The sequence below is a fragment of the Aptenodytes forsteri genome, unplaced genomic scaffold, assembly GCF_000699145.1.
Source record: "Aptenodytes forsteri isolate BGI_AS27 unplaced genomic scaffold, ASM69914v1 Scaffold93, whole genome shotgun sequence".
NCBI lineage: Eukaryota > Metazoa > Chordata > Aves > Sphenisciformes > Spheniscidae > Aptenodytes > Aptenodytes forsteri.
The window spans coordinates 4,685,127-4,702,004 of NW_008794665.1; the positions used below are offsets into that span (position 1 = coordinate 4,685,127).

Genomic DNA, 16,878 nt, shown 5'->3' on the forward strand with positions numbered 1-16,878 from the left:
GCTACCCTGAATGATATTCCTGTCAGTCTTTTAGCGAAATTAAAGAAAACCAATACTATGTACTTCTCACAACAGCACTCAGTTTAATCTCAATGCTCTTTACAAAAGGGCAGCACTACCTGTGTTTCTGCATTACACTCATTTTAGTGAGCCTTGCCCCAGAGCTCCCAAATTACATACACATAGACAATCTAATGTTACCCCTCAGGAAACTGGTTCATTTTTACCTTCCCATGCATACAAGCATTACTGGTTTATTCAGAAGTATCAAAGCCTTTATAAACACTACTCAGCTTGAGGCTGATGATACAGAACAGAAAGAGTTTAGAGAAATTTAGTTCAAAAAGCTTACTTTAATTGCTAAGATGATCAGGTGAAGCAGTAAGCTGGAAAACAGGCAGGGACTGCTATATTTTGCTATGAACGGTCCTATTAAACCCAACTTGCTTTGCACACCTGCAGAATCAGGGCAGGCAACCAGTTACACCAGAATCCACAGAAACCAGCATACAAACAGCCCAACAGCTCTCTCCACAGCCAACATCGATCCTGGTTAATGACCAATACCGAAGGCATAGTATCATTAGGTATAGATGCCTACTGTAAGTGTTTCTATTAAACAGACAGAAGAACAATGCAGAAGTTAATGTAATACCTTTTTGGTATAGTCTGACACGCTATTTACAACACACATTTCTTACAAAACGTGCAAGAAAGTGTTTCTATGTGCTAAGAGAGACTTGAACACTTCAGTGCCTTAATCAGGCAGATTCAAAAGCCTGATTCAACTGAAGCTTCACTGCCACAGTGACTGAACTTGCTTTAAGGAGTTACCACAAAGATCAAAACCCCAGTAAGCATCTGCCTTTAAGTGAAGAAAGGCTATATAGCCCTGGCAAGATCTTAAAGTACATCAGATGCTAAGAAATACAAAATTAGCAATAAAGCATTGATTTTGCTGCATGCTCTATTAAACAGTGGAAAGAAAAAGCCTCTCACATTGTGCTCAAAACAAGAAGTTACTCAATGGCCTTCAAAATTTTCCCCCAATCCTGCAAGTCAAGCAAACTTACAGCTCCCACAGCAACTTTCCAGCCAATGAAAGTTTCATTTCACTGTAAGACATACATAATAGCAGACTACCTAGATCCTTAGACACTTATTTTGTAGCCATGTCTCTAGTGCGCTTTACTTGTACTTCATATAGGAATTATACACTTAAAGTAGAATCACTCACTTCAGAGCTTTTAGTTAGTTCCCACCTGAAACGAGACAGCTTTCTATGTACCCTTGAATTTCTTGGTTGGCATAAACCAAAGTCAAAAGAGAAACAATGCAAACCATGATCAATCAGTCCAACCACTAAGAAAAAACAGTAGCCACATCAATATAAGTTCACTTTGATTTAGGGTGCTATCTAATAGATTTATTAAAAGTTTCAACGGACTATAGCTCCAGACTTTATCTTTCTTGGAAGACACTACAATAGAAGCCACAGTAGAGACTGCCTTGTCACAAGAAGTACAAATACTTGCTGTATAGATGGAGAAATAAAAGGACAAATCTAGTTGTCTAAAAGACAATTCACTGTACACATTTTATTTACAGTTTTGTACACTGTCTTAATATGAATGGGACCGCTTTTCTACTTGAGCCATTTTAACCAAAGCAAAATAACCTAAGTAATACAAAGTGTTAAAATACAGCATAAGATACAAAACCAGACATACTATTTCTAGTAAGGAATGTAAATTATGGTGTTACATTAAAAAAATCCACAATTATGTTTAGGAAATCACACAAACAGATCACTGATTTGACTGAAATGCATAAATTCGTAGCAAAGCTTTGATGTTACAAAAAAACCAAAAAATTACCAAAGAATGCACAAAATTAATGTTTATTCCACCTTTGTCATATTCCCAGATTCTTCACCAAATGTTAAATGACCAAAAACAACTGAAATCAAAATATCACTAATGTTATCAAATAGGGAAAACAAATAAATTAATCTAGCAGCCATCAGCATAGGTTACAGCAAAGATGATGCTGTATAAAAAAATTGCTAGAAAACTGTATGCACCATACTCTTTTTCCAAACCAGCAAAATGTTACTGCATACAATGCAAATGTAAAACAGAGTAATTTCCTGCAGGTACAGAAATGCAACTTCTTTTCTGAATACTGTGGATAAACAAATGGGTTTTTTCGTAATAGTAATGTTTCTACCAAGCTATTACAGAGTGGGCCAGGAAAACATTTATGGATTCAGGGGGTGAAGTGTACTAAAATTCTGATTGGTAATGGTTACTTCAGCCAAAATAGAAAAAATTGAACACAGAAGTACAAGACAAAGGCGAATGAGACTTCTCACAAATCTTAACAACACTTAGATGGAAATCAAATTTAAATGTAGTCCACTCTGCTTCTGAAGAGGCTTTGGTTCAGCTCCCAAATCTCGATTGCTTGACGCAGTCTCCTATGAAAGAATACTCAGAAGGTGTCTTCTTAAACAACAAACCTATTTTTAGTGGTGGAGCCGCTCTTAGTAGCTGTGTCTGCATGGGACTGATAACCAATCACTATCTTTGGAGGAAGTCCTAATCTTTCCTTGTATACTCTCCTGGAGAAAAGAAACAGAACAACAGTTTAAACAAAGCCCTTAGGAAGGGATTAGTAACAGGACACCTGCTTTTAAGATCTGCTGACATCTTCATGAAAAATAGTTGCCTATTTAGAAACAATTTCTGAAGCATGAATAAAGGACTTGAAACAGGATTTTTCTAGCTTATTCCATCTAAAATCAGCTTATAGTTCTGTATGAACAATGACTTACCACATAAAACAGGACAAACTCTTGCCAAAAAATAATTAACAGGCCTACATAAATGTAGAACACAGGGATTCTACTGCATTCATGTGAATATCATTACTATCAGAAAGCTATATTCCCACATATAGAAACAAACAGCTATGAAGAAGTCATGGTCCGCAATTCCAGAACTACTGAGATGATAAAGTCACCTGAACCAAATAAAACAGCAATTCCCTGGAACAGTCAGTTTTTATCACCACACACGTCTCAGTTGCACAGACTTGCTGTCTTTTCTTTAACTACTGATAGAAAGCAGGCCCCCCATCCCCCAATTCACTATGGTACTGGTCATGGGCAGCTACCCAACAGAAGCTTCAGAAAAAATCTGCTTGGATTTTATGACTTAAGAGAAAGAAGCAGCAGTACCCCCCTTACACAGACACACACTGTGTTCCTTAGCATAGAGTACGAGTGAGATGCAAGCCACTAATGGCACTGGGCTGCAACCTCCGACTAATCCACAGAACAAGCCTATTAAACTGCAGATTGTTAACAGAACTATATAAAGTTGTTTCTTTAACTTACCCTAATCATAATGGAGCAGTTTACAGGACCATAGCTTACCCCAATTTTAACTGTTAAATAAAAGCTTGATGTATTGCCTTTGGAGTTATGGCAACATGACAGCAGGTAGTCAACAGAACTTAACTTAGTCATTGTGTCAGCCAGTTTGCAAAATCTTAACTTTTTTACAGTTAGTTAGTTCTCTAATGGAGTCATCTTAGCTCCTTAGTTAATGGTTAATACCATTCTAAAAACACACTCTGATGCCTACTAGGTTTGCTGTAAGGTTATTTTCTACTAGCAGAAGATGCATACCACAGTTCTGTTTGTCTATTGTTGAACACTTACCTTTCAAGTCTGAACATGATTGTATAATAAAATTCTCAGTATAAGGCAGACCCCACCAGATTCATAATGGCCCAAATGAGGAATGTGTCAAGAGAGCCACCCAGTAAGTGAAAAATGTTAGCAAGCTACTATGCCTGACAGTTAAAGTTTGGCCTAAGACAGATGTGCTAAGCTGGGAAGATAAGTATTTTCATTGGTTTGCATGAGTTAAGTAGCCTACAATGACTGAATTTACCAGCAGGTAATTTTGAAGCATCAATACTACAGCATAAGGAATCCACTAGCTTTAGCAATACGTACTAAATAGCAAAGCACAACATGCATTTTCCACAGTAGAGACACATGATAATCTGAGATGACTACTGTTGTTACTGGAATGAAGACTACAACATGCTATTACACATGTCAAATAAACCATGAAACTCAGCATTATTTTGTTTGATTTGCACTTAAACAGAGACAAAAATGTAGGAAAACATCTGTAGTTTCACAGCACATCACTGTCCAGCTTTTTTCAAATATAAGGACATCCTTGTGAGCTTAAGATTTACAATGCCTTTCTTATTTGTAAGCATCACTTCCCTGAGAAAAATCTTACCAATACTCTGTTACTGGCTATCCACCTTTACAAACTGGCATGCTGCAACAGAATCTACACTATCTACAGGTATTAATTACAATGCCTTATTGTGAAATGAAAAACTTCTGCCAAGATTTGTGTTCAATTCTTCATTATTTCTAAACTACAGTGAAAGTAGTAACTTCTTTGCACTCCTGCACTAGTGTAAGCCCATACAAAAAACTACACAATAAGGCAAATAATTTGGCACTGAGTTACTTGAACTTGGGATACAGCTCTGCACAGGTTACATTTGCCTAAAGTGCATTTTCTATTAAGTTAGCTGGCTTTAAATGCATTGTTACACTTCATATATTCAAGACACCAATCACATTACTTACCCTATATGCGTAACAGCATCCCTGTTTTCACATTCAGTTGTCCATATTGCTATTTTATCACCCTTAGTTCTAACATTAACAACAGCACCACATACGTCATCACTGTAGTCATCAAATGACTCCCCAATAAGGCACAGCAGCTACAAAACAAAGGTTAACCATTAAAAGTGGCAGTTCAAAGTCAGAATCCTGCTCCATAGGCAAACACTCAGCGTACACAGAAGACTGAGGAATGCTATGTTTTACTGCTTATAGCCACTTGCCATACAGCAATCATTTTTTGTTTATTGCAGTATCTTCTTGAAGTTCCAAATGTTACGAGTGAATGTAAACTCAGCTGTAGTAGGGTATCTTCCTCCTATTTTGAGTTTTCTGTCTCTTCTCCCCCTGTCCCAGCAGCTGCAAGTTCTGACACAGTTGATCATTTACATAGTGTCGTCTCCCACCCCATCCTCCCAATCCAAAACCAGGTAAGAATTAAAGGAATTTATTCTTCTTTCTAAAGTACATTTAACACAGGTAGACAAACATGAAATTTTAAGTGTTTACATTCATTATCTAGGAAGAACCTGTGAAGAACTATTTAGGCAATGTCAGCTATGTAAGGTCCATCTTCAATTCTGAAGTCTATCAATTCAGAGGCAAATCAGACTGCAACGTCGATGAAAAGTGCTATCTAATGAAATGTTACTTCCTATCAGGAAGCTTCAGAGCTCCCACAGACTCTAAAGTGGGAATCAGTCAGTCATTCTCAACAGAGTGTAATGCGTATGCAACAATACAAGTGTACAATACAAGATTTTCCCCCACAGATTTCTAATGGCAAAGCTTGGAATTGGCAGAGATGGTACACTTCAGGAACATCAGATTGAGTTAGGTCACACCCCTGTACAATATGTTAACTGTGAAAGTGATTTTTAAAATCTACAACTCACAACTTGTAAAACAAGCAATTTTTAGAGATATAAAACTGAGAATTTCTTGTGGTTAAGACTGATTCATCTAAGTCCACACTGAATTGAAAATCCTTCTGCACACTGAAGTATTAGTCTCCAAATAGGTGCTTGTTTACTTCACTTGCACAGTACATTAAATACACTGCCATTATATTAATTTTCCAGAATCACTTGTAACATTTGGAAATTCAACACACTTGCAACTTTTTTTGAACAAAGCAGGTCTTTCAGTACCCACAAGAGCTGCAAGGGCTGACTTCATCAAGGAAATACAAAAAGGACAAAGTGTGCTACTGAATAAATCAGGTGTAACTACGTATACTTTGTTACACCCTATTGCAGGATGCACACATTCACTCAGTAATGAAAGCCATAAATGTTTAAGTTTAAACCACACACAAACATTCAAAATATTGATCAACAGCTTTAGTACATACACATGCAAAGATGACTACCATGCTCAATAAACACTACAGTCAAGTATATTCTTCATGAATGCTGCACAACAGGGGAAAAAAGTCTTCTCAAATGTTTAGTTTACAATTAAGAATGGTAAAGATCATTAGATTATAATAAAAATTTGTTCCAAAGGGGAGTGATAAAGGAAGAGGTTTTGATTTTTATTGGAGAAAGTTGGTTACAAATGATTACTGGAATTAGAAGTGACAGGGTTGTTTTAGAGTACATATCCCAGTCACCTGGGTATTCAGGCTCTGTGCCATTGCTTGCTGCTGAACAAAAAGCACAGCCCTCTAGCCTTAAGTCTATGTAGACTATCTACGTTTCCAATCCATGTGTAATGGTTACTAAGAGTCAGAAGGACTCATATAGGCATTTAGGGGGAGAGGCCAAATGCACACAGCGAGACATTTATTTACTCATGTGCAGTCATAGTGCCTCATAGTATAATGCTCATCATCCTTTCTTCAAACCACTATTACAGTGACTAGAAAGATCATAATAGCTCTGGTATTTTGGACACCTCCGCTTTGATCCTGATGACCATTTCTTCCTTTCAAAGGAGTGCAGTACTTCTTGCCTCACAGACAAGCAGGGAAAAAAGATCAGAGATTTCATAAGATTGCTTTGTATTGTACTGCCTGCAGTCCATGCCCCTAAAACCCAGATCACACTAGACTCTTTTAGGCTACTCTGAGTCAGTTCCTAGACAGTACAGTTGTATCCTTTTCTACAACACATTTACTGCAACTCACATAATCTCCAAGAAGTGTATTTACCATTCAAAAAAATCTATTCCAAAAAGATAACTGCAATGGAAAAAAGTATTTTTATAGTGCACAGGAAGACCATGCTATTATTTGCCTATCCTAGTGTTAAGTACAGAAAGAACAAAAACAAATCTGAAACTCCCTTGCTTCAGGAAGACCAAAACCTGAAAACCATTCACTTGTAAGAGTACTTGTAAAACAAATAGTTACATTTAAGCAGTTAAATTTGGGAGTCACATTCAACAGTATTACCTTCCCAGTAGCTCGACAGCTATTCTGTAGATTTCACAGGAAAAGGTTAATCTGTCCTGTAGAATTCTCTCTACTGCTGCCCGTTATAAGAAAGTATTCAACAGAATACAACTACATTGAGCATCACTATTGAAAAATCATGTTTCAAATACAGCCTGTTAATAAAAACTTACAGGACACTGTGCTGCCAGGAAGTTAGAAGTCTAGTGCGGCACACAAAGAACACACCAGTTAAAATAATACAAATGCAAGATTCTTCAGTTGCAACTTGTAAGGCCATAGTGCTTACTGTCTCTAGCCAGAAGCGATCAAGGTCACTTCGTCTCTGCTGTTTGTTTAGTGTAATTAGCCATCGTCCTCCTCGCTTGTTTTTTTCATCTTCCCACATGGGTTCAATCCCATCCTGCAACGAACGGCCAGAAGTTAAATCAGACTTGATCTGTATTTTTCCTAAAGAATAACCAAAAGGCCAGTGATAACTGAAATAGCAACTTAAGAAAAAAGTGTATAGTTTAAGATACATACCTGTCCAGAAATACTGTCTCATACCAATACCAAAGTTCCAAAACAGCTTAAAAAGTGCACTTTCTCTAATAAATTTTTGTTTCTACAGAAGAATCACAGCCCTGGCAAAAGTCTTGGCTACACAACATTACATAAAAAACTGTGGGAACAGGCAAAGTCAAACATCCACTTTGCCCCATATGAAACCAGATAAAATTAGCAGCTACATTCTGGCGTCCTTATTTTAAGTCTTGGACTCATTGCAACGTTGGCCAAGTCCTTCGCTTATGCACATAGATTACTTCACTGAAAAAGACACCCTTGGCAGTCTATCTCAATGACTTCCTGCATGCACAAGGTGAGAATAAGAGGGTTTTAATTGCCAGGGCCACAAAAATCAACACACCATTTAGAAGCAAGTTGCATTCTGATTCATGCTTTACCAATGGCCCTGCACTGAACTGAATGACTCTGGACGCGCTGATACAGCAAAGCAGCCAGCTGCCACTCCCATAGCCACCAGCTGCATTGCACTTCAGGAAAGTCAGTCATTAAAAAAAGCAGGTAACTATCTAGACAGAAATTTGGTTAAGAAATGTCTATTAAGAGAACCGCACTACAGAACTTTGGCTGAAAACTAATTAAGTGTTCAACATGCAGGAGGGAGTGGTGTCAGCTCACTTTAAATTTAACACCCTCACTGGCAGCTGCAGAGCTCAAACTACTTCATCACCTTTAAGAGGCACTCTTACAAGGTCACGATTGAAGGACAACAGCAAGAGATTGCTCAGACACCTGCAACGGTTGCTAATTCTGTACCTGTTCCATGCATTTAAATAATTAAATTATTGCTGATTGATGATATGGAAACACAGAATAGATACACATACTTAAAACACAGATTCATGCAAAAAATACAAGCATGATCCATAGATATCCTAACCTCTGAAGGGCCTACAGCTTCTTAAAATTTACTAGTAAGGTTTCTCAGTCACCTAAAATACTGTTACCTTCCCAAACCCAAGCATCACCACCTCTTCACTACCTAAAGCTGCTGAGGTTCACAAACTATGTACACAGCCTACTGAGGAGTCCCAGCCAGTAGCTATGTTTTATAAGCAAAGGAGGAACCAGGCACCTGTACTTGGGGGATTATTTAGGTATTTGAAACCAGAAAGCAAGCTGTATGTTAGAAGCACTTTGGAGAGGTTAGGATTTAGTCTAGAGCTCCAGTTCAGATCTCCACTCCAGCCGAGGCAGGATTTCACGTACACTTTCTCATCAGTGTTTCCTATCCACTAGTCTGAACACTTCCTCAGCATGCTTTAAGTGTCAGTGTTGGGTACAATTTTCTATTTCATACACAAGTAATACAGCATGCAACTGGTGGTGTAAAAATTAATTATAGGAGCATTATGCATCTGGCTAGTAGTGCTCAAAGAATACTGGAGAACATTGCAGCCTCCCACAGGACTCATACATTTTAACTCATTTCATGTCACACCAAATGACAGAGCTGGAAAATCTTTCCTATTATAAAAATTGAGACTTAATTATTTGCACAAGCATCTCAAACATAGAATGAAGACAAACATAGCAACAGACTAAAATGTACTATCTGAAGTGTGTTAAAGCAAGTACTTGCATTTTCAGAACTAGTGACAGCCTGATTTTCAGAGGGCATGTGTTTGGGACTTCCTAAAAAAATTAACACCTTTAGGACATTCCCAACCATGTTCCTAAATATCTGAAGTGAAATATTTGGACAGTGTCTTGCTTAGTCAGGAAACCATCCATCAACATCCATAACTGAAGAAAAAACATTAGCAAGCATACCTTAAAGAGCGAGTAGTCACAACCAGGCATTAAATTACTAGAGAGCTGGATATGGTTGTATAAACTATTGGAGGGAAAAAAGCAGGATTAAAAACTAAGCATTATTTTAAGGTACAAAATTCTTAAAGAATTTAAGACATATGACCAAATAAAATACAAAAATTAAAAAGATTAAAGTTATTTCAGAAGCAACCCTATTTCCCAAGTATTTTTCAGCAGTATAAGAGCATTAGCTTTAAGATGTTCTGGACTTCAAGAAGCAGAATGGGAACTGGTTTATGAACACTTGCTGGATTCCTATACAACAGTATTTTCCAGAAATACCAATGCTTCTTTTAAACGTAGTTCTAACAAAGTTATTAGAAACATAACTCACTGAACTTTCATGGCAAAAGTTCTGTGTGCATGTGTATTCTGTACATATACATACATGGAATAAGGATAATTATTTAAATTTCCAAGGCTACTCTCTCTGCAGAGAGAGATTTTAGGAGAAATAGTCAACTTTGTTATTTAATACTTGGTTATTTAATACTCTAAGGATGAAGGCTGTAGGCCTGATAATTCAAATTGAAATAAGGACTCAAAAGGCAAGAACAGATGACTGAAACAACAAATATAAAATATATACTCCAAATTAAGTTTACAACTATGCAATTTAAAGCAAAAAAAAAAATCAAAGGAGTACATACTGTCTCCTCCTCTAGCAAGATCAATAGATGCTTTTTTTTCCCCTGCACTGTTAAGGTCAGACTTCAGAAAAAGGCCTGCACATACCACAGTAACCTGTAGTCCAAGACTAACTAACATTCAGGCATGGTCCAGCACCAAAAAGGAAATGAATTACTGCGATGTTCTAACAATTAGAAATCAGGCATAGGAATTTACAAAGCCAGTTACAGATTTACCAGCTTCCCTCCTTGAAGTTTACCGTAACCTTAATATTTTCTCCCCAGAACAACACACCTATTTCCCTCTCCGAAAACAATGGAAGCATAATTTCTCAATTGCTTGTGACTGATTTTATACTTCGACTTCAGACATCTAGATTAAGCACTTCTTTTAATTACCCAGACTATCTTGGTTATAGGAGCTCAAAAAACTTACCCTTAACCAACTTTAATAGTGAGCTTCAAACAATTTAGCCTCCCATCACATACCCCAAGACTGCAAACTACTGTTCACTCAACCATCAGTCACCCCCGTAAGTAAGAATAGGAAAGCTGGTTACAAGCACAGACTCCTATTCCCCTCCCTCTGATGACTGCACTGATAAATACTTGTTCAACATTTTCAGTATCTTTATTTCTTTCCTGTTGGTGCTAATGGGTCACTGATGGGTCTCATTATTCCACTAGTAGACACCATGTCTCCCTTACTGATCACATCCAAAAGAACAACCCTACCACTCAATGTAGCATGAAACACTAAGAAAGATCAAATATATAATGCATTTTTTCCACCCTCAATTTCATGATTTCATGAAAATGCCACTTGCATTTTCTCCATATTTCATCATTATGGCAGGCAAAATCTTCCAAGTAAGCCACCTGAATTTAACTGAAGCAAGTGTTTGGAAAGCACACGTCTACCTTCAAAGGCTTTGTTCTCGCTGTTTGAGCCTAACTGCTTTTGCAGACCTTCAATTCAGAATGAAGGTAGTTTCTTCTGTAACCTCTAATGAACTTCTTTCAAGGATGCCATTAATCTGCATCAGTCTCCCAAGTACTATGCTCCAGATTCAGGCACTCTTGAACATTTGAAGTGAGCCAGCTGCCTGAGAATTTAATCAACTAGCAAAATTTGGGGCCAAGGAAGCGACCATCAGTTGGCTACAAGAATTTACAAATCCATGTTACTATGAGATAGCTACTGCACAAATACAATTTTCTACATGTACGTCATATACATATGAATATAAGCAGTGCTAACAGCAAGACAATGTGCATTTAAAGTACGAAAACCTTCTCCAATCACATTTTCTTCAAAGGTTACATTCTACCACATTGTGAAGAATGGGGTAGACCTCACCTCCAATTTTGCAAACATTTCCGATTACACCCTGAAAGTTGCAGTTAATGGAGTACTTTGTTTTGACTTTGGCATAAGCTTTGCCAACATATGCCAGGATTATTATGCAGAATGAAAAATCTTTACTTACGCCCAAAAATCTTCAACAGTATCAAACTTTGAGATAAGACGAAGATTTGCTTGCCAAGTTTTGCTCTTGTCATTTTTAAAAAACCAGAGTGCCCATCTAAAGGAAAACAAAATAAAATAGCATCTAGAAAGTATATTAAAAATATAATTCATTATTTGTATTGTTATATCCAAACTAATTGCAAACCTTAAGATATTATCAGCATGGAAGTCAGTTTTCATCAGTAAGCTACATGAGAAACTCAGTTCTCAAATCCAACTCATTGTAGATCAACAATATTTGTGTTCCCATTACAAGAATCATGGCAGACTTGATCAATCTGTTTAGGTAAATATTTTAAGTAGTTTTGGAACATTTCTAAGACTCTAAACCTCTAAGCCTCAGATGTTTCTCCTTGCTGCCACTGCTAAACTGCAATCCCGTACCACAAATAACTGATTATGGTCTAAAACAACACCACCTATTCAAACTAGGAGCACAGCTCCCTTTCCAGTAATTTCTTTGTAAAGGTTACAAAAGCTAATTATATCCCTCCAAAGCTACACATGACATGAAAGTTTCCCAAGCACTCACATACTAGGAGAGCATAAATTCTAAAAGGGAAGCTGCATTAAGCTTACTAATGGCAACAATCTTAAAAAAACCCACCAAATTTAACTGTTTCAAGTTTTTAAATCTGCATATATAAAGACAAGACTACATGAAAAATTTTCCATCCAATTTTCTTCATTATCTCTGCTGAGTACAAATCTCAACACATATTACAAAGTGAACCTTTCACACAAAGATGCTCTTTCTGGATCTAAAAAGCATTGTTTAAAATGCTGGAACAGGATACCTGATGATGCATTTAAAAACAGGCTTATTTCTGATTCTGGTAGTTTCAGTAGTGTTGAAATCACTCAGGTTAGCACTGGAGTAGATTTTTCTTCTCACAGCGGAGTACTTTAAGTCAACAGGTATCAATCTATTGTTTTGAGACCTTTCCTGACATTTCAAACCCTGTTTTAAAAAAGTTTAATATATTCCAGTAATAGCCCCAGTACCACTTGTAAAGGAGTGTCAGCACCAATTTAACCAAAGTGTTTACAGGAAAAAGAGGAAGGATGGAAGTTGAGAGAAAGACAACAAGGGAAAATGGGATGCACACAGCATAGCACTACAGCGCAGTGGTTTTCCACACTTGCTCAAAACTTAGAAAAAGAGTAAGGTGCCACTTGGTAAAAGGTTCACTTTGGGGCAGCACCTACCTACCAGCATTAAGTACTGAGCACTCCACATCAGCTCTTCAGCTTACTTGGAGAAAAATGATTTCCTAGCCGCTCTTTTTGAAGTATATGTATGCTGCTGGAGTAACTTTTGTGCACATTTAAAGGAATTCAACCTGTAAGCTTATAGTATCTTTACTGCAGACAGGCAGTTCAAGTCGAGGTTTTCAAGTACAAAGCTGCTTGGTAAAGTTCTCATTGTCTCCATAGCTCAGTAAAAAGCTGAGTAGTAGCTTTTAAAGCTTTTAAGACATACCTGGTTTTGCACACTGAACACAGAATTTAGTAAAAGATTGCTAAGTAGATGCTTTGATTTTTTGATAACTTTTCCTAACTATACTTTTAACTACTGCTCCATGTTTTTCTTGTTAAACAAGAAAATTTAAGTGCCCTACAGTTTTTTTCTTAGTGACACATTAGTGCAAATGTGTGCATTTGCACTTTACAGGGTTTCTTCTGCTGTGCTTCCTACGGATAATGAATGAAAACAGTATTACTGTAGACACCAACCACTCATATGATCAAGTCTAATAAGCTCTTTGGCTGATTAACACAGCTTCCACTACTTTCTGTTCCAAACAGGAGGAAAAAAAATGGTAAGATATGAAGGAGTAAGACTCTGATAAGAAATAAGAATGAGAAGTCTTTACCACTGGCACCTTAACTGCCTAAAGTACAAGCCAGAATGGAAGGTTTTCCAGTTCTGCTTGGCAGCAACTTCATCTCAGTGTCAGTCTCTTAAAACACACGAGGCAAAAGCAACAAGAGCTCTGCTTGCCTCAAACTAAAAGCAAAGCTGTGCTCTTTCCAATTACCTGGCTGCATTATGAAAATTTGCAAAGATTTTCAGCTTCTGTAACAACACTACGTGAAAAGGCTCTAAATTACAACAGGATCAGATTCTATTTCCTCTGCAACCTCACTGCAAAAATCTTCAAAAAACTGAGAACTCTCAAAACACTGCTAGAAAACGTAAGGTAAACAACAGAGCTGTAAAGCCACAGGCATTCTGCTATCTTTGGCAAAATTACAACCGTGCTTCTGTACTATTTACCTGTTTTGTAGTGGATGCTTAATATACTGTTCAGGGCTGGCAACCTCCTGACTAGGTGCTGGCTCGGTTTTCTCCTCTTCTGAAGGCTGAGGGTTGGGAGTGGTTTCCTGTTTGAAGAAAGGAGTTATTAATACATTGCTTCTCAATTTTTATTGAGGTAATTTAGTTCTTTGAAGTAACTTTAAGAAGGCTGAAGCTAAGAGTTCCTCTAATTCACCTTGGATTAGAGCCCAAATCACATCATGGAAGTACAATCTGCATCCCTTTATTCTTCAACTTCTGAGCAGGTCCTATAATAAATACTAACTGCAGGAATTCACATTCTGCTGTTCAGTGATTTGCTTCCTGTGTCATTTGTTTCCAGAATGGTTCACTTAACATACTTGTCTTATTTTGAAAGAGTTCTGAGAGTTATTTCAGAAATACACAATATGCTATGCTGTCTAGAACATGCACATCTAAAAATTAATTTCCAGAATAATCATTTCAGAAGGAAAATTATTTTATCAGTTTCTGACAAAGCATCATTGGAAACAGATGTACAGGCCCCATTTATTTAGAAAAATCTGTTATTGCAAGTAGGAGACACGCCTACAATTCTCAGGTCTGAAATCAGCTATTACAAGCAGCTAGAAATCAAACTGGTAAGTAGTTATCTTTGTATTTGCAACATCACTACTAACAAAGCTTCAGGCACCAAACAGCAGAATTTAAACACATATCAGTTCTCAAATTTCAAACTGAAATAAATGTAGTTACACATTTACCACAGATTAGACTGATTCCAAGTATTATTTTTTTTCAAATCTCTATTTGACATGTCTAGCACTGTCTCTATACTTTAACACAAAGAAGTGAAATAATATATTCCCTCTGCATGCACCGCCCCTCAAGCTTGTCATTCAGTTCGAGAAGTCACTGTGTCAGGTTTGAAATTCTAATGCCATTCCTCCAAACCAGGGAACACAAAGCTTTATTGTGAGGCCAAGCGTCCCCGCCAGTTACCACCATCTCTCCCTAATCTGCAATCCGTGCTAGAATACTACAGAGACAAGGAATGAGGACTACAGCTCATTCCCTACAGCTAACACAAAAATGCCTGTACAGCTGACCCTGTGAAAGAAAAAGCACTTCCGTAATATAAACAAATACTAACTACAGCAGACTCAGACTCTAGACATTCCTAAATGCAGCAATACAAAAGTAGTACTTAAAAGTTAATTTAAACTTTGTGGTCTTAAGAGAACAAAGCAATGTAGGGGTGGATTAAGTAATGGTAAGTCATCTAATTAATGGAACAGTTTATGCCAGGCTTCCATGTTACTCAGTTTACCATCACCAAAGCTGCTGAAAAGTGGAATGGATTTGAAGTGATAACATAAACAAAACACTGTTTAACCTTCACAGTCCCAGCTGGCAAACTCTTCTGATAACACCTAAAGATCTGTCTTAATAGGGATTTTCTTTTCATTACCAATATATTTAGCATTATTAAGCATATTACATTTTACTTCAGAGAAGTTACACCTTTATGCTTGAAAATAGTTAAGTATGCTTCAGTTTAACAGCTCACCTAGAAAAAAAAATCTCAGTTCAAAAGCTAATTTACATCACGTTTAAGAATGCTTTCACATGCTCCCATGTTCACAGTGAAAAGACTGAAATGTGAAGGCCTAACAGTGGCAGTGACAACTAGGATAGTGCTTTGATTTACACAGTACAAGGAGCAGGTAGTACAATTTCCTGCCTCTTAATAAAACTAAATGCTTTCTCAAGATTCCCTAATGGGGAACATCACTGACAAACCCACAGAAGCAGTGTTGAACAATCTGTCAAATCTCCTTCAGTGTAATACTATAAAAAGCTTAACAGATCTTCCAAAAGCTTACTAAGTGCTTCAAATTCTACCTAGAATAAAATTTCTAGTGGCAGTCCCATTTATTTTTAAGTTGATGGGATCAAATATACATCTTTCCCTTTAATCATATACAAGAACCCCATAGAACAAGTTAAGATGGTCAATGCACAAAGGCTGTAAAATACACCAAAGAAGCATTTCAATATTTCCTCCTCAAAGTTATTGTTTGTATTATACTACAAAGCCAAATACAGACAACTACAATTTAAGTGTTGTCCCTTCAGGGGTTTCTAACTAGAAGAGTTAGAAATATTACACATACAAATACAATGAGGATACACAAAAAATCTTGTTGATATTTTGGAAGTAAACTAAGCACTAGGTTTTGTGATAAAGCTTGCTTTCCTTCACAATACTCCGCAGTTGTAACATCCAATATTTACAATTGATTTACAAATACTATTACACTGAAGATTTTTCCATCAAATAGACTCGCTCGTGACAAATGCAGAGTATCTTCCAAAAATAATTTCAGTTGAGATCTCATTCATGTTTGCTCAGCAAATAGCTTTCAATATACAAAGAGCTAATCTTAAAGTCTCCCTGGTCAGTTTTCCAGAAGTATTGTTAACTATATAAACTGGAAGAATCAATACAAAACTACTAAGCACATGCAGAGCTATGCCATTTCATAACTTCTAATACAAGACAACATCAGAAAGGATTAAGGTAGCACCTCCAGACAAAAAAAAAAATGCAATGAGCCTCAATACTTGCCCAGTATACCGACGGTCACCCTTCACATAACTACATGAAAGTCCATTTCTGGACAAATGGAAGACATCTGACTCACCACAAACATTTTAGTTAAGTCACAACAAGTCCCTTAAGATATTTTGAAAGCTACCTAGCATTAATGAAACTCAGACTAACCATTATTTCAAGCTCCTGTCCAAAACAGTACATGACAACTCACCTCCAAGGCCCAGCTAACTATGATCTTGACCCAGGACTATGCCACTCCCCTCAAAAACAAACCCAGCCAGAAGAGATTCCCCCCCCCCCCCCCCCCC

At 37.2% G+C, this 16,878-nt stretch overlaps 1 protein-coding gene across 1 annotated transcript in view; it reads right to left on the reverse strand.

Annotated features, from left to right (window-relative positions):
• Positions 1-1,573: 1,573 nt before the first annotated feature.
• The window catches only part of EIF4E (eukaryotic translation initiation factor 4E), a 21,663-nt gene continuing 6,358 nt past the window's right edge, over positions 1,574-16,878 (reverse strand). Inside the window, exons 2-7 of the mRNA XM_009273616.1 lie at positions 13,948-14,054; positions 11,626-11,721; positions 9,465-9,528; positions 7,414-7,527; positions 4,688-4,827; positions 1,574-2,623 (exon numbers count right to left, since the gene is read on the reverse strand). Coding sequence (XP_009271891.1) covers positions 2,509-2,623; positions 4,688-4,827; positions 7,414-7,527; positions 9,465-9,528; positions 11,626-11,721; positions 13,948-14,054 — 636 coding nt within the window. The 3' untranslated portion in view covers positions 1,574-2,508. The remainder of the gene's footprint in view (positions 2,624-4,687; positions 4,828-7,413; positions 7,528-9,464; positions 9,529-11,625; positions 11,722-13,947; positions 14,055-16,878) is intronic.